Below are 17,426 nucleotides of genomic sequence, written 5' to 3'. Positions count from 1 at the left end.
ACAAGTCCGTCTTCGTTCCAGTCCTCAATATTTGCCGCTTCCCACTCTGCCTGCAAGTGACGCAGGACCAGCCTATGAACAAAACTATTAGCCTGAATGACGCTACACTACGTACAATTTTGAAAACTTGACGAATGTGTTCATTTGACAAGCCTCACAACTGGGTGTGAAATCATTCATGCACAGCGTATGTATCAAGAACTGGCAAGCCAGAAAAACAAATCATTTAGCTCAAGAAAAATAACTCACCACACCTGCCAGAACTCGAGATCACTCTCGTCCGAGTCAAGGTCCCAGCGTCCATGGTCCCAAGGTCCGCCATGACGCCAGCTGTAGCGGAGCGTCTGGACGACAAAGCGGGCAGCATGGTCCGTAGCAGACCAGCCAGCCTTGGTGGCGAGGGGCCCGTGGCCGGCGAACCGCTTGGAGCGAAAGGCGTGCTGCTTTTGCACCGTGGCGCGCAGGGCATAGTAGTCAATGTCCTCGACCTCGTACTCTACCTCGTACTCGTACCCGTCGAGGCTCGACGTCGGCGACAGCGGTGCAGCAGCAGCAGCAGCAGCAGTCGCCGTTGCCTCTAGGTAGTCGCGCGTGTATTCTTCGAAAAATGGTCGCACAAACGGACTGCGCAGTACGCGTCGTACCATGCCGTTGGTGCCAGTCTCTGTGCCCTCGCCGCCTAGGTTGAGGTAGTCGCATAGCAGGTCAAAGCTGCGCTGGATGGCGTGGCCGTGGGGATAAGCGACTGAAGTGGCCATGGTGTTTCTTCTGGGTACGTTTCTTTCTTAGTCTTGAATGTGAGCGATGAAAAACTTCCTGGGCTAGGGCAGAAATTTGGCAAAAGATGATGATTGACCCTTGAGGATTTACAACCTGTACTGAGACAGTGAGGGCTGGAACAATGAAGTTGTCTCGACGATCAGGGAGAATGAAAAATCCCTCGAATTCAAGAATAGCAAGAAACTGATGAATTGTATTCGCCAAAAAGAATCAGTGTTTCAGAAGTAGTATGCAGATTGCAGATGATGGCTGTCGGGGAACAATGAAAGGAAGAAGAAAAAAAAAAGGTGAGTGTCTCAAACTTAAAACCTCGAACATCCGAGTTCACTGCCTTGATTGGCGTCTATCCCTATTTTTTTTAAGGCAATGGCTGAGGCTGCAGATGAGGTTTAGCTACAAAGACCATAGACTATCCAAATTTCAGCAATTTCTTTTCCTTGTGTTTTTATGAAAGTCTGTAGTATCTATCAACACTTGAAGCTCCGGTCTGGTACAGCGGCAGAATGTAGAATGATTCAAGAGAACTCGAGGGCGAGCACTCATCAACGCAAATGAGTGGCTCAGAACATATCAATCCAATCATGGACCCCCAGCTCGTATGCATGTATGCGAGACTTGGACGTGTTGTCATTCAATACATTGTCCAATACTTGCATCTCGTCATACCCTAAAGCCGGAACGCCGCATACTAGAAGCGCGAAATTGGTCGCAAAGTCATTTTTGACACTTGAGCCTTGGCCATGCGCTTCAAAGACAAGGATGATATCATGGTAGTCACAAGTAGCCAGGAAACTCGAGAAGAGGTTTTGCCAAATGATGCACGTAAACATGTGCCGTTTGTGTCAAGGTAGGCTAGAATTACTCATATGACATCCCGAATACCTCACATTGCATCAACGCATGTCCTACGCCCGCTGTGGCAACTCCCATTCTCAATGCTTCCCAGTTTTAATGCCTGAGCAGAGAGCAATGTACAAAACGCCGTACTTCTTTTTGTGCAAACTTTTCAATTTGTCAAGCCGTCACGGGATTTCTAAACCTGACATGAACCGGCAATCCATCAGTAGGCGGTGATATACCCTTGGCTTGTCGGTAGGCCCTCTCGCCTTTGATAGTATGCCTTGGTTTACCGACATTCTCACTATTTTAAATCATGCATTAGTCCACGGTCAACGAGTACTGATGAGTGCCAAACTTAAGGGGAAAATTTGAGAAATGTATACTTACGGAAGCTGGTCCCACTCGTCAAAAGCAGGCTCAACGTCCACCTCTCGGACAGTGAATAGTAGCACTAGTTTGATCTCAATCATGGAGAGCTCTTGTCCAATGCAGTTCATTGGGCCGGCTTCAAAAGGTCGCCATTGCCCCGGCTTTGAGGGATACAATGGATCGCCCGGTGGTACCATGAAGCGTTCAGGCAGAAACTCGTCAGGCCGCGGCCACAGTTCTGGGTGGTAATCAATCATTGCCGTTCCAGTAATAAGAGCGAATCCGTATGCCGGCAGCCGCGTCCCATCGCTGGCGGTGAAGAAGGCGCCTGGAGGTGCCTGGCGAACCGTCGCGGCCAACGGGGCGAGCCGCATGACCTCCTTGGCCACGGCCGTGGTGTACGGTAGCGAGTTGAGGAGCTGCGGCGACTGCCTCACCTTGTCGGCTACGGCCCTGAGGTCTGTACCGAATACCGAGTCGTACTCGGCTCGCAACTTTTCCAACACGTCGGCACGTTTGGAAAGGTAGTGGAAAGCCCAGGTAAGAATACAGGCCGTTGTGTCATGGCCTGCGAAAAGAAACAGGCGAACCTGTCCAAACACGTCCTCGACGAATTGATCGCTCGAGCCTTTGCTGCTTTTCGCTCCCTGTGTGTCGTTCATATATTCCTTCATGGCTAGTTGCAATACAGTCTTTTGTTTCGTGAACTGCTCCGCTCCAATTTGCTGCTGGATCCGTGGAACGAGAATTTTCCTAAGCTTCTGGACAGAATGCCACCCCTCGTACCGAAAGAAGGGATTGAACCTTTTGGGGAGAGTGGCCAGCGTTCGAAAGAAGAAGTGCTTGGTAGTGAGCGTCCTCAGCGCCGACTGTAGCTCCGTTGGGCCATTCCGCTGCTCATTGAGGTGGAGATCCAGTACCACCCTGCCAATGATATCAAATGTCAGGTCAATGGTCTTGGGCATCAGGGGAAACACGGAACCCCAACGCCCGTCTGGACGGGTAGTGGCCTTGAGATTCTCCAAGAAGATTTCAGCTTCGTCGACAAGTGCGCCCATATACGAATGTAGGTTGCGCATTGAGAAGCCCGGGTTGAGGCGTGATCTCCACAGACGATGTTCTGCGCCGTCGAACCAGATCAGGTTTCTTTGGCCAATGACGGGCTCTGCAAGTCTCTTCATACTGATGCCTCTTGGAAAGTTCTTTTCAGTCACCAATTCTTGGCACATGGCCGGATCTATAATCAATGCGATTGGAGTAGACTGAACAGGCCATATATCGAGATATACAATATGTGGACATTCCTTGGCACTGGGGAAGTATTCCTGCCAATGTTGAATGATGTGGATTTGAGCATAATTCGGTTGAGCATCTGGCGGGAATTGTCCCTTCAATGCGCCCAATACCTTCAGATGGCCCCAAAGAAGAGAGTAAGGTTCGATGATTGGCTGTGACGATGATGATGGAGATTGATTAGCTGGAAAATAGTGATATAATGGCAGTCGGACTCTTTCGATAGGTGAAAATAGGTGCGCGTTCCCATCTTGACCATTTTGGCAAGAAAGTGTAGTTGATGACAACTTACAATACCTTGAGCTCTCATACTCTTGAAGCGCATGCGGATTTGCACACCTCCCCAGAGGAATAGAGCCGTTTTACCAACCAGCAGGGCTAGAATGGCGCCAAGAATCAGCTCGATGCTGCTCTTGGGCGCCCATTCGTGGTTCACATCAACCAAGCCCATGTCAGAACGCTGAAATCCAGGCGGGAAAAAAAGAAAGACGATGTAAATGTTCTTCTCTCTTCTTCCCTTTTTTTTCCAATCTAGATGGATGGAAAGTTGAAATATGTTGTGTCACCTTTTGGAGAGGAGTACACACTACGACTAACCTTCTGACCTTCATGATCTGATGATTGATGCACACGTATTAGTCGACGATAAGGAACCTCGGGACGGCCTAAACTGATTGATTGCGAAATACTTGCCTTAGCTAGACAAACTAGCGGGCTGCCCTTGACCCCTCGCCCCCCTGCTCAGCAATTACCCCACCCTTTGAGTGGCCAATCGCGGGCGCAATCGCCTATAAACTTTTTCCCTGCTGGGGGGTAAAAATACTGGGATTCATGTGCTCCATATGTACATTAGATTATCATTCTTAAGAGTAGCAGCGATTGTCATTAGTTTTAGGGGGGGTATTTTGTCAAATGTGTCTGTCATTTGCAGATTGATGAAAATTGGGGTTACCTTCGGCTCCATGCATATGATACTTACATACATCAAATGTAGTACTACCCCAAATTCTTCCCAGTCAGGTCCAGGTGTGTGGCCTCTTAGGGGCCGCGTAGGTACATTAGCTGTATATTCTTTACCAATCAGATACAACAGAATTCTGCAGCTATCCCAGCGACATGTTCTTGGGTCAGAGCTGAATCGTGTTATTCGCAGATGCCGGGGACGAGACAGGCAAAAAGTCCTATCAAGCATGTGATTAATCGAAGATGGTTTTTTTTCCCAAGATGATTTATTTGTCTTTTATTTGGTATTTCCAATACCGCCGTTAAGCGATTTGTACGTTGAAATCGCACTCTAATCTAGTCTAGCTATAGAGAGTATTATAGAGTATATTGGCCGTCAACTTGTCAGAAAACGCGGTCATATTGTATACGCCTCCCTAACATTGACGTTGTCATAACACCGAGAATAGCGAGAGGCTCAGACGCTCATTATCTGGCACCTCGTACTCGTTTATCATGTCTCTGTGTGGCCTAAAGTAATCCGACATCCGCTTGGCGGCACTTGTGCTCTTGCGTAAATCTCTAGGCGGTGGAGGCGTATAGCCCGGCTCAAATGTTGGCTCCACGCCAACGTACGACGGCCGTTTATTGTTGTTACTGTTGTTGGTATTGTTCCGTGTGCTGTCGCGGGACTGATAACTGTAGCAGCTCGCCCGCTTCCAGGCATCCTCCCTCATCACGGAGCGCGATCTCTCCCTCCTAGACTCCCTCCGAGACCCCCCAAACGTCCCCGAGCGCTGTAACGTGCACACGTGGCCGCTGAGATCTGGGTGTACCGGCGTCAAACTCCTCCGACCAGGGTGGCTGGTGATGCCGCCGCCGCGTCGCTTCGGGTCCTGGTCCCAATATTCTTGTTCAAGAGCGCGCTGGATGAACTGCTGGTAGTCTGATATTTCATTGGGCTCATCCGCGGCAATAATGTGACGTCGGTCTTCCGACTTGCTGCACGACTGGCGGCTACGTCGTGGCGGAGGGAAGGAAGTCATTGGCGGAGGGTGTAATATATCCATGGGGGGAGGGTGTAGTGTGTCCATCAAATCCCCGTCATTCCCTCCAATCGAGCTGTCTGTATCCACGTTGGAGATACCCTCTAGTGTCGCGATGGTGAGCCGCCGTTGTTTGTCACGGTATACCTCGTCTACAAGGAACGAGCAGGGACTACAGCTCTCAGTGTCTCGCGGAGGAGGGCCAAGTCCTCCCAGTAGCAGCGAAAGACGCCGTCCTTCGTCTTCGTCAATGATGGAATAACGATGCTTGAGACTGCGACTGGCCGCAGCACACGACGTGTCCATCATGGTGTACGAGGGTATGTAGACTTGTGACTGCCTTCTGTCGTCGCCGTGGTTGATCTTGTGGTCAATGCGCGAGAGCTCCCGCTTCAAGGGCTTTGCCGTGGTCTCTCTATTTCTCTGTGCTGATCGTCGTTTCCTGTGAGGCTGAACCTGCTCGAGCGAAAGCTGTGATTGCTCAGATCGCGGTGTTTCAGAATCTTGACTGGTCCGCGGATGGCTCGTTTTCTTATTGCTCTTGGCTGGCCGATGCAAAAGTTTGTTGAAAAACCCCGACGAGGATGCAGACACCGATGAGCCCTCACTGAGTGACTCGGATGTGGATGCCTTTGACAGCTGGCCAATTTTCGCCTCCCTCCTGCGGATTTCTCTTTCGACCCGGAATCTCTGATCATGCTGCATGGACGGTGGCATATCTTCAACGACAATGGATCCGTACTCGTTCTGGGATATGTCTACATGTGATCGTTTTGTTGTCCGAAATCGATCAAAAATGGTCCGTATACCTCCGCCATGTTTGGAATGTTTCGACGCTCCATCGCTAACAGACATCTTCCGGCAAGATGTCATCTTGTCAGAACTCTGACATGCAGGAAACAATTCCAAGTGCTATAAACACCACAAATTGGCAGTGTTCATAGATTTCTCTCAAGAAGAAATGATTTCGTTTGATGTATGTGTATTCAGTGCCAAGTCGAAGAATTGATAATATCTGGAAAGTCCAAAGGTGTTGTTGGTATTGTTGAATCCTAGGTACCGCCAATGGGTTTGGAATATGACGACTACGACTTTCTTATCAGGTGTAGCACAAGTGAATGTCATCAGCCTCCTCTCATCAACCCCCACGGAATAGGCAGTCGATCTTCACTTAAGTCTTACCAAGACTCGGGATTTCGCTCTGCGTTATTGGGGATTAGCTTTGGCTAGGTGATTGCAACCAAGTCCACCGCCTTTTCCTAGCATCCACGCCACTGCAAGAATCAACAAGACTACCTTACTCAAACAACAGGACCAAGCAGGACCCAGAACTCGGCGCACTCCGGCCTTGACAGCCACCTCCACAGTCTAATTGGGTCTACTCGTGCATCTAGACGTCACAGCCCGTCCATTGCTGGACAGGTTTGCCAGGGCAGGCCACTGATACGTTCCTGCCCCTGTGGCCATCTCCGGGGCCATAATATGACATGCATAGGGACATGTGGGCCAACCGTGAAAGCCTATCTATCTCCGGGGAAATTCCCCATCGGAAATGCGGTATTCAGTTGGCAAATTTGTTACATCTCTCAACACTCCAGGTATATCACGGCAACGGACTTGTTTCAAGCTGAGTATTTAGAGAGTTGGTCAGTCGTCTTCTTCAAAATGTCTCTGTCCTATTCCTATCAAGTGCCAGCCGGTCTGATCACGATCGAGGCGTCGTTAACGCTGCGCTGGTACTTCGAGCTTGCGGTCTCAGCTTGCTTGGCCAGCAAGACGCAGAAGTATGACGCCCAAAGAAGAAAACTCCTCCCAATCAAAGAGTGAGAAATGGCTTTCTGTGTGAAACCCAACATCTGCTGAGGCTCGCAGGGTGGCGGCCGCTAGGCTAGTCATTCCACTGCCTTGCCATCGGTCGAACACATGGCTGCCACAATGCAGCCAAGGAAAAACGCCGTGGCTAGTCCCGAGTTTACTTTGCCTCTCGTTGTTGCCTCCCTTTTCCTCCCGCTTTGCCGATATGCTATCAATCCTTCGTACATTGTCCAATGATGCAAGACACAAGCATGTTCTGTTTTGGTTGCAACCCACTCGAAGATGTTGAAGGCGGCATTTAGTTACCAGGAGCGCGGGATTCTAGGGATCTTTGCAATGCCGCGGTCACGGCCCCTGAATCTCGACTTGAGCTTATCTTTCCCGTAACCTTTGTGGCTGCGTCTGGTTCCATCAAATGCAGCAGAAGGTGTTACGATACTGATCAGCTTCTGCACGAAAGGCAATCGTACCTCTCATGAGTTTGGATCGACACGACTAGTTGCTACAATACATCATCAATCTTGGGTTCCCTTTTTGTGTAGGATATTTATTCCGGGTTTAATAATTCATATCGAGTCATGCCAAATGATCGCCAGCGGCTGCAGAATATCTGCCGAGGCTACCAGTGGCTTGGGTGAGACATTCAATCGACTTGTGGCTTTCAATGTTGGCACAGCCGTGACCCAATTTCCAACTTACCATGCTTACTCGTCCTACTATGTCTTGGGCCTGGAATATCAACATCAAAACCTCGTCGATCCCTCGGTGTGCTCCGAGTCTATGTGACTTAGCAAACGACTGCAGTCTCTAGCGTCAGACATCCACAATCACCGCTCTTGGTCTGAATACATTTTAGCAGAGACAATCAGGGCATGAATTGAATGGTAAAGACATCAACGAAGTCTTTACTTGGCACTCTCTTTGTGCTTGGATGGGGAGAAAAAAAAAGAGAAAAGAAAAAAGCGGCTCTTAAACACTGAGAACACCATCATACTCGGCCTAGCCACCTTTGCCAGGCTCGAATCTGCATTAAACACTTTGGTAAACCGTAAATAGTTCTACATATCAAAAAATCCTGAAGCTTTTTTTTTTTGTGTACACCATACGCAGAATCCAGGCAATCACTTGTTCAACGCCGATTGAAGACCATGGCTACCCCCGTGTCTAGCAACAAATCCCTGATAAGCTTGCATGTTGGCGAGCAGTTATCCACCTCCAGCACCATCAAGAATCTTCCGCATTAGCCGGAAACAAAGTGATTAATGCTTGATACCGAGTGTGGTGGAGGACTTCAGACACGCATTGTCCTGGTACCGACTTCGCCCTCTTCCTCCCCGTTATCGGCAGCTGGTATCACAGTTTCCGTAATATTGCTTGCAATGCTCGCTCTTCGACCTCCGCTGACCATCCCCTGAATGCCTAAGGCAACCTCGCCAACTCTTCTGAGCACCGCGAGGAGAGCTCCACGTAATTCAGCACTGATTTCCTTGGCTAACAGCTCGACCACGAGCGGGTAAAATGAGTGAACATGCTCCTCAAATTCCCTCTCGGGCCATGTAGAATAGCCCTCCAATACATCGACAACGACTGGGCGCCATGCGACAATATTTCGCTGCTGTGACTCCTCCTCCAGCGCAATGTACCCCTTGATAACGTCCTTGCAAAGTGGGATCAAGGCCTTTTCCACCTCCGGTCTGCTCTCCGCTCGCGATGGCGAAGTATCGGCGAACATACGGAAAAGGATCTGTATGTAGGTGGCGGCTGAGCCACTTTCTTGTTTCAAAAGGTTCGGTGGCTGCTTCATGAAGCCTTCACGCCAGAGCCGCATGCGCAATTCCTTGTCATTGTTGAAACGGCGGGCAAACATGAATGACTTTTTGAGCAATGCCATCAGTCGCAAAAGCTCCATGCTAGGGATTTGCTTGTAGACGTCGTCATTGGAGAATAGCTCATTTACAGTCTCAATCATGAGGAGCTGCAGCACGCACCGGGAGATGATGCGGTTGAAAAATCGTCGCCGCGCAGCTGTCACAACGACGGGTTGTTTCTGCAGATCAGACGACGGTTTGTAGTCTTCCAGGGGAGCTTGTGCGGTCAAATTAGTGGGCGTTTTAAGCGCATCCTCATCGGGAGCGGTCGACGGCACCGAGATGGTCGCTGAGTCTGATCCAGATGGCATGCCGTTTTTGTCATCGCCATTAATTTCAAGAGATTTCTCATCGCTCTCAGTCGGTGTCAGCGGGACCTCGAATCCAAGGCCATTTGGCGGTGGTGACAAGGTTGATGGTGTGTTAATAGTCGTGGCTGAGAAGAGCTGATAAGCTGTAGTCCGTTCGAAAAGTTCGCAGAATGCCCCGACAATCTTGGCCCAGTGCTCCTCACTGAACTTTGTCACATTTTGCAGAATAAGCTGCTGCAAGCAATTGCTTCCTATCCTCGCAATGGTGTCGTTTTCTTGGCAGATGCAAAGTGCTAATAGTTCCAAGAAGCGATCAAGCATATATTCAAGTGAGTCAAAATAGTGCGTGAACAACACGATCATGTTTCGTAGAGCCTGAATCATAGTGGTGGACAACCACACAGAGAGATCCTCGGTATTCAGGGCATTGGACAGCTCAGGTCTCGACCTGAGTACCATGAAGATGGGATACAATTGCTGGCGCCAAAGTATGTCCCAAAAGTCCGGTGGAAAGTCACCACCATATTTCAAGAGCGCCTCGAAGAAATAATTCAAAGCATTTGAACGTACTTCGAGGTCCTCACCTGTCATCAAAACATCATGGAATGCAAAGAGGACAGGGAACCAGAAGCCTTCCTCCACGGATGTCCCGCTTTGTTTTCTAGAGAGTACATCTGCCGACTTTGATCCATTGGCATCCGAAGCAGCGTTTTGGTTGTACTTCTCAGACAGCGGACACTCGGGAGCTTTGAGCATGCGAGGAATTATTGACTTGAGAGTCTCCATAGCCTGGAGGCTCTTCTTCTGGAATTTGATGTTCTTGGAGAACTCGGTCAGACAGACAATCAGATCGGTGAAGGCTCCTTGGGAGATGACGACGCCGAATCTTGTCCTGTAGATCAGAGAAACATTTTCGAAAGCCAAAGTCACAATGGACTCGTGTGGGTCTCGGGCAGCAACCGTGAATACTCCAAACATAGTCCTCCAGCCGGACCTAATGTTCTCGCCGCGTGCTTGAATCATCTGAATCAGACAGCGCAGTGCCATATCCTTGACCGAGATATTGTTCGAGTTGGAGATGACGTGCTCAAATGGCTTCAAGAAGTCCTTCTGAAACTTGAAACCTGGCAGTTCTTCGATTTCCATGAAACGCATGGAGAGTTGTCGCAACGAATCGAGGGCGAAGAAGACAATTGCAGGGTTGTTGTGGCATCCTACCCGGTTGAAGTGTTCTCCTAGGACAGCCCAAATGCTGGTCCACTCAAATCGTACTCGGGTCATGTTGTAGTAACTGATTTCGACAACCTTTTGCAAACTGTAAGTTCGGGGAGAATCATTTGACCCAGAAACCTTGATCTCGTCCCAGCTGACTTCGGTGAGGGCTTTGGCAAAATGAACAATTGCTTCCCCGTTCAAATTGGCGGTATTGCTGAAAATTCGATCGATGCCCTTGATCACCTCCTCGGACCTGCTTTCCAAGGCAATTTCTGACGAGACTCCCTTGGGAGCAGTGTTTGAGCGATTGCGACGTTTGGTAGAGGCTGTCGATTTCCTCGAATCATTGGTATTTGTCCTCTCAAGTGGGACAAAACGTGCTTTAGAGACATCCGGAATAGCACCCTCATCGACACCACCAGAGATGAGCTGTAGTCTGTCGAGCTGACTGATGCAGAGCAGGACATCCTTCCATGACTCTCGCAAGTAGTTGCCCTCGGTTTGGCCCAAGTCCAGAATAACCCTGAGAGCTTCCACATTCTTTGCCAGTATCTCTTGAGGATTGTTGAGGTTGGTGGCATTCTTCACGGCGGACATGAAAGCCTCACGAGGAGTTGACAGGTCAAATAGACAGGCGATCCTGATAGCTTGCTTCATGCCCTCCAGGCACAGGCGGTTAACCTCCAAGTTGTGTGCTTTCTGCATTTGATTCGACAAGGCCGAAAATACAGACATCCAAACGACATCAAACATGGGCCCGACGTGACGGAATGAGGTGGCGGGGATGAACTTAATCCCAGCTTTCGCGGCACTACGGCGCTGATTCTTGAAGAGAGTCTTGAAAAGTTGTTCGGACCGCAGTGCAATTTCTTCGGATTGTTGCACATATGCTTCCCTTTGCAAGTCGCGGCCAACATTTGACAAAGCTTGGCCGAGTCCAGCAGCAAAACCACTAGAGGCAGCAGCAGGCAATGTCCCAGCGGCAGCAGCGGCCTCCCGCTCACTCTTCAAAACGATCTCGTTGTTGGCAATTTCATCGTATATGGCGTTCAAGTAGTCTTCAGGCAAATCAGCATTGTCATTGATGCCCCTATTGTTCTTGATAAAGTCCTCTTTCGTCATGCGCTTCTTGATCTGAGCACTGTGTAGATCAGTGTTGAGCAAAATGACAGAGTATGCCAAGACGTAAGCCGTATCAGCATTGGCGAATGCATTCGGATTGCCCATGACATATCGATTGGCGAATTTCAACATGAAACGATCGATCTTTTGAGCTTCTCCGGGAAGCCGGAAAGATTGTAGAAATTGTCGAAGAGCATCGACGAAGCGTCGCTTGGCAAACTCCATGGAATCGACAAAGGCGTGCATGATCTCAATGTTCTTGGGATCGCCCTCGCCCAGATACTCGCCAATCTGAGCCTTGTCGAGCTGTTCGTGGGACAAGAGGAATCTAGCAATGTCTTCGGGGCTGTCGCTGGGAATGAAGCCTTCCTGCAAGAAAATCTTGATACCTCTCTTTGGCTTTTCGTTGAACAAGCGCACCGCTTTCGACATGGCCGTCTTTCTTGCCTTTTCCTTTTCCAACTGAGCCGGATCGTCTTCAATTATTGGCGTGGAAGGAGGCAAAGGTGTTTCCATGCGGGAAGCACTATCGCTGTTTGAAGGGTCAATCGATTCACGAATATCTTCGGTTGATGCTCTATTTTCTCCGTTGCTTGCTCCATTGTTGATATCAGGGCGCCCAACCATAGACCAGTTCACTAGCGACCGTAATGCATCGACCAAAGAGTCAAGAGCAGCTCTCTTGATCGAATATTCCTTGGGTATTTCTGATTCGGGCTCGGCGGGAGGGACGATGTGCACGACTGTCAGGGCTGGAGGCAACATGCCTTTGAGCTGCCATTCTGCACCGGTATTTTGGTTTGTATTAGAGCTTTTCTCCTCGTACAACTGCTCTTGAGCCGGGGTGACTGTGACTGGAGCTGTGGCGAACTTGGATAGGTCCTCAATGATTGTTTGGAAGATGTTGTTGACCACTGTCCTATCGCAATCATAATTTAGATAGAGCTCCACAAGTCCTCTAGGGTCGCCACATAAACGGTTAAGGATGCTGATGAAGTAGAGTTTCTGATTCAATGGTGCACTCTTCCGAGCTAGGAGGGCGAGATATACTTCATTCAAGAAGACTTCGATCTCTTTCTGTAATGGCTGCCGTTAATGAGGGCTCAAGGTTGAGGGGGCATCGTGATCATTCTTACCTTGAAAGGGGCTCGCATGAATTTTAGCATTAACCAAAAGATCTCGCAGCAGACTTCGAAGACGCGGTCAACGGAGCTTGCTCCATTTCGTGTGATACTCAAGCAAAGGTAATATTTGGTGGCTTGCAAGAAGTTGGTGGAGTCACTGGTCTTAGTGTTGGTGATGGTACACAATGGAGATGTGAAGACGTGTATGTGGTTGTTGAGAAGCGTCCTAATCAGATGAAGAGAAATGAGTTTCGAACGCATCGGCTGGCCTCTGAGGTCGTATAATTGATCCGGAGGGAGAATCTTGGTTGAAAGATTGCAAAAGGAACGAAAGACAAGGTAGGCATCTCTGATATACACTTCGTCTTCAGCGTCCAGCGATTCGGTCGTATCCTCTGGTGTGTTTTCGCCTTCCGTCTGCTCAGAACTATTTTTTGCAGCTTTTCTGGCCTTGATCTGAGAGACCATGGTAGGTCCGTCCCCGAGGTTTGAATCATCAAAACTCTTCCTGTGTTCTAAATCTTTCAGGGTGAGTTTTCCAGCCCCGTCATCTTCATTCGGAGCCTCGGACGAGGCAGTTTCGGAATCCTGTTCTACCGTTGAGGCATCTTCTTGTTCATCGTCGTCTATGACGGCGGAAACGGCGTTCTCATCGCCCTCTGCTGCATCGTTTGCAGCTTCCTGAGCATCAAAAGTGACATTGCTTGAACTGTTTTTCAATCTGGTCAAATTCAATCGCGCCTCTTTCATGTGCAATCTGCCCTTGACGCGCTCAAAGACCATGCCGACCATTTGTGTCAGGGTGCCCTGGGCAGCCTGCTGTGTGTCTGTGCTTCTCGACAACAGGAAGACATTGTAGACCTGCCGCACAGCCTTGAGGAGGCCAGCACCGTGGACAACGATCTTATCATTGAGCACGGCAGCCAGGAGAGCCTGTACTATGTGGCGTTGGACCTCCACAACAGTAGTTTCGCCTTGGAAGCAATCGCATATGGTGTCGATGGCGCGGTCGATTAGGGGTGCTCGTTCGGTGCCATCCTCGTTGGTTGCGCCTGCGCTAGGGGGCGTGGAGAAATAGGACGAGGAGATGAGCTTGCCGATGCAGTCGAGAGCGAGAGTAATAAGTGTGGTGCTTCCAGTCTTTGTGGCAAGCTGCAGAGGTGCAAAGACGACATCGGGATCGGTGAGCTGGGACTGGCCGGGCTTGACTGCCTGGATTGCCTTCTCGGTCAGCTCGAGCAGCTGCTTGTTGCGCTGGGCGTCCTTGGAGGCATGAATGGCCTCGAGGGAGGAGGCTACAAAACCGAGGGAGCTCATCGTGGCCGCGGACGAAAGCAGGCCATTGGTATGCTGCTGGAGAAAGGGAAGAGGTTGCCGTCGCTGGCCGTTCCACGGTATGTAGGTAGTGTCGTGGCAGTTTGGTCCCTGAATAATGTACGTCGGATAGCTGGGTTAGGTGAGCGTTGCGTATGCGCTCTCTACGGAGCTCTGCTTTCAAAGTACCACGCTGGCATGTGTAATAAGGTGGGTCCGAGTATTGATCTTCAGCGCAAACTCTCTCAATTCGAGGTACGAGGTACATGCATGCACCTCCAGATACGAGAGTGAGTTGATTTATGGGCAATATGAGGCGAAAATTGCTCAGTTGATCTTGGGTTACACAATCAAAGATTTCATACTTGTTGATCAACTTATTTGGTGTGTGCATCTTCTGCATTGGCAACTTGGACGTTGGATTCGTGACTTCAATGGAAATAATCTGGTACCTCCGGTATGGTCAGGAAGAGCCCTGTACCTGGGTACCTTCCAAGGGACAACGACTCATCACATATATGGCTTACGTTCCAAAGCCCCCTACCTAATGTAGCTAACGAAAGCCCGAAGAGCATCCATCCTTTTTAAGGCTACAACTTATTTCCCTGCCGATATTGTTAACTTCCAAGCTGCCGCCACGGCACCAACGGCGTGGAAAGGAGAAGATGCGATCTCTACGCTCTGATGACCTGTACACAGATGAGCAATTGAGCGAATTCCAAATTAGGAAGCACATCTACCATATAGAGGTAAGTATAGACAAGGCCGAATGCAAGCGAGTTCCACAATCACTTATTATAGTCGTGGTCGTTCAGACGTACCTTGTTCTGGTTGTCTGATAAGCATGTAGGTAAACTGTCCCGTTGTGGTGCTATGGGGAAGAGGAACCCCGATAGCTTCGGGCTTACTCAACAACCAACAACTGCAGTGTACCGCCGAGCCAGTGGCCGTCTTCCTCCCTTCTTATGAGCGAAATCCTTCATGTTATGCAGCCATGCGTCTTTTGTCCCGCTTGGGAAATGGCATCGTTAGAACTTCCCCCCGCGATAGGCAGGTTTGCCATTAATAAAACATGGCTTTTGGGACTGTTGTTGATAATTTTTTTTGCGGATACAATTCACATCTCATGTTTCCGGGGTCCCATCTACACCAATCAGGGCCCGATCGCGGATTGCTTGGGGGGTCTATGCTGGGAAGCTCTAAGCCCGAGGTGGCATAGCGCCGGTGTATCTCTACTCGAAAGGCCCCGTTGCAAAGCTTCGGAGCTTCCCAACAACGGCCAGCGAAAAATTCCCAGCCAGCAATTCAATTGGCTTTGAGCCTACGAAAATATCTCGCTGTAAGCTCCATTCTCACCATTATCGTCAACCTTCCTCCCTCTCCCATCTTCACTCTCTTGCCAGCTGCGGGCGCCCTTCTTCCTTGTCGCTCAGTAGATCAACACCTACTCATAACGCACGCAGCCTTATCGACCACTGCAGTCGACTGTTGGGCAAACCTCTCCTTTCTAATTGACGACGCCGCCCTTCCGGACGCGAGATATTTTTTTTTTTCCTTATCCTCCGCTACCACAGCCCCCCTGCCCATCATGTTCAGCGCCGTTCTGAGAAGGCAGGCCCTTTCGGCCTCGAGAGTCACCATCTCTCCTCAGTTGGCAAGATGGTACGCCTCTTTCCCGCCGCATACTGTTGTCAAGATGCCCGCTCTGTCGCCAACCATGACTTCGGGAAACATTGGTACTTGGCAGAAGAAGGCCGGAGACGCCATTGCGCCCGGTGATGTCCTGGTTGAGATTGAGACCGACAAGGCTCAGATGGACTTTGAGTTCCAAGAGGAGGGTGTTATCGCAAAGCTCCTGAAGGAGAGTGGCGAGAAGGATGTGCCTGTTGGCAGCGTATGTTATCATTTTGGTTCCCATGGCGTATTTGATTCATCTTGTTCTGACTTGTCCAACAGCCTATCGCCGTTCTGATCGAGGAGGGAGCTGATGTTTCCGCATTCGAGAAATTCAGCGCCGCCGACGCCGGTGGTGACGCCGCCAAGCCTGCCCCGAAGGAGGAAAAGAAGTCGGAATCGTCCGAGTCCTCGTCCGCCCCCACGCCCGCCCCTGAGGCCGAGCCCGAGCAATACGGCTCTTCTGGCCAGAGACTGCAGACCGCCCTCGAGCGTGAGCCCAACGTGTCTATTGCCGCTAAGAGACTTGCCAAGGAGAAGGGCGTTGCTCTTTCCGGCCTCAAGGGCTCTGGCCCCGGAGGCAAGATCACCGAGGAGGATGTCAAGAAGGCTGCCGGTTCTGCCCCGGCCGCCGCCGCCGCCGCCGCTTCATACCAGGACATTCCCCTGACGAACATGCGCAAGACCATTGCCAAGCGCCTGCAGGAGTCTACCCAGAACAACCCCCACTTCTTTGTTACCAGCAAGGTCTCCGTTAGCAAGCTCCTGAAGCTGCGTCAGGCCCTGAACAGCTCCGCCGATGGCAAGTACAAGCTGTCGGTCAACGACTTCCTCATCAAGGCTATCGGTGTGGCCTCCAAGAAGGTCCCCGCTGCCAACTCTTCGTGGCAGGGTGACTCCATCCGCCAGTACGACAACGTTGATGTCTCCGTTGCCGTTGCCACCCCCAACGGTCTCATCACCCCCATCGTCACTGGTGTCGAGGGCCGCGGACTGGAGTCCATCTCCAACAAGGTCAAGGAGCTGGCCAAGCGTGCCCGTGACGGCAAGCTCAAGCCCGAGGAGTACCAGGGTGGTACCATCTCCATCTCCAACATGGGCATGAACGACTCCGTCGACAACTTCACAGCTGTGATCAACCCACCGCAAGCTGCTATCCTTGCCGTCGGTACTACTAGAAAGGTTGCCATTCCCTCCGAGGACGGCACTTCCATTGAGTGGGATGACCAAATAACCGTTACTGCCAGCTTCGACCACAAGGTTGTTGATGGTGCTGTTGGTGCTGAATGGACAAAGGCTCTCAAGCAGGTGATTGAGAACCCGCTGGAGCTGCTGCTGTAGGAAGGTAAAATATGGAGGCAGTGTACTACTAGGGTAACTTTTTCATCAGGCGTTACGGCGTACTGACGTATAATAAGTATAGAATTGTACGGAATGAATTCAACCAAAGCCCCTATGTATGCCAGCTTGCTTATTTCAAAATGTGTAAAAGGATACAACGGATAAATATTAGCATGATGAATAAATTTTAGATACCAAGGATACTGAACATATATCTCACTTACAACAAAGGCAGCATGTGCATTGATTTGCATTCTGACATGGTACCCCGGCGAATAACAAGTGTTTTTTGCACTCCCATTGCGGTGTAGTGTTACACTTGGCGTATTCAAGATTGTTATTCAGTGAACTCGAGTTGTGTAGCATTTCTAG

General features: G+C 50.1%; 5 protein-coding genes across 5 annotated transcripts; 1 reads left to right on the top strand and 4 right to left on the bottom strand.

Moving 5' to 3' along the window:
- Positions 1 to 245: 245 nt before the first annotated feature.
- Positions 246 to 758, bottom strand: PFICI_05296 (uncharacterized protein; the record flags this gene model as incomplete). Its single annotated transcript, XM_007833877.1, has 1 exon — positions 246 to 758. One exon carries the CDS (start codon positions 756 to 758, stop codon positions 246 to 248), a length of 513 nt encoding a protein of 170 aa, XP_007832068.1.
- Positions 759 to 1,794: 1,036 nt separating this feature from the next.
- On the bottom strand, positions 1,795 to 3,733 carry PFICI_05295 (uncharacterized protein; the record flags this gene model as incomplete). Its single annotated transcript, XM_007833876.1, has 3 exons — positions 1,795 to 1,921; positions 2,008 to 3,437; positions 3,575 to 3,733. 3 exons carry the CDS (start codon positions 3,731 to 3,733, stop codon positions 1,795 to 1,797), a joined length of 1,716 nt encoding a protein of 571 aa, XP_007832067.1.
- A 943-nt stretch (positions 3,734 to 4,676) lies between these two features.
- On the bottom strand, positions 4,677 to 5,270 carry PFICI_05294 (uncharacterized protein; the record flags this gene model as incomplete). The annotated part of the gene is made up of 1 exon (XM_007833875.1): positions 4,677 to 5,270. One exon carries the CDS (start codon positions 5,268 to 5,270, stop codon positions 4,677 to 4,679), a length of 594 nt encoding a protein of 197 aa, XP_007832066.1.
- Positions 5,271 to 8,376: 3,106 nt separating this feature from the next.
- On the bottom strand, positions 8,377 to 14,042 carry PFICI_05293 (uncharacterized protein; the record flags this gene model as incomplete). Its single annotated transcript, XM_007833874.1, has 2 exons — positions 8,377 to 12,678; positions 12,738 to 14,042. 2 exons carry the CDS (start codon positions 14,040 to 14,042, stop codon positions 8,377 to 8,379), a joined length of 5,607 nt encoding a protein of 1,868 aa, XP_007832065.1.
- Positions 14,043 to 15,627: 1,585 nt separating this feature from the next.
- Positions 15,628 to 17,054, top strand: PFICI_05292 (Dihydrolipoyllysine-residue acetyltransferase component of pyruvate dehydrogenase complex; the record flags this gene model as incomplete). Its single annotated transcript, XM_007833873.1, has 2 exons — positions 15,628 to 15,933; positions 15,996 to 17,054. The coding sequence occupies 2 exons, from the start codon at positions 15,628 to 15,630 to the stop codon at positions 17,052 to 17,054; spliced, it is 1,365 nt and encodes a 454-aa protein (XP_007832064.1).
- Between the last annotated feature and the right edge of the window lie 372 nt (positions 17,055 to 17,426).

This window comes from Pestalotiopsis fici (assembly GCF_000516985.1).
Source record: "Pestalotiopsis fici W106-1 unplaced genomic scaffold PFICI_Scf_3, whole genome shotgun sequence".
In the NCBI taxonomy this organism is placed as follows: domain Eukaryota; kingdom Fungi; phylum Ascomycota; class Sordariomycetes; order Amphisphaeriales; family Sporocadaceae; genus Pestalotiopsis; species Pestalotiopsis fici.
Note: the sequence above shows the minus strand (reverse complement) of the source record. Positions and strands in the feature narration are given on the sequence as shown.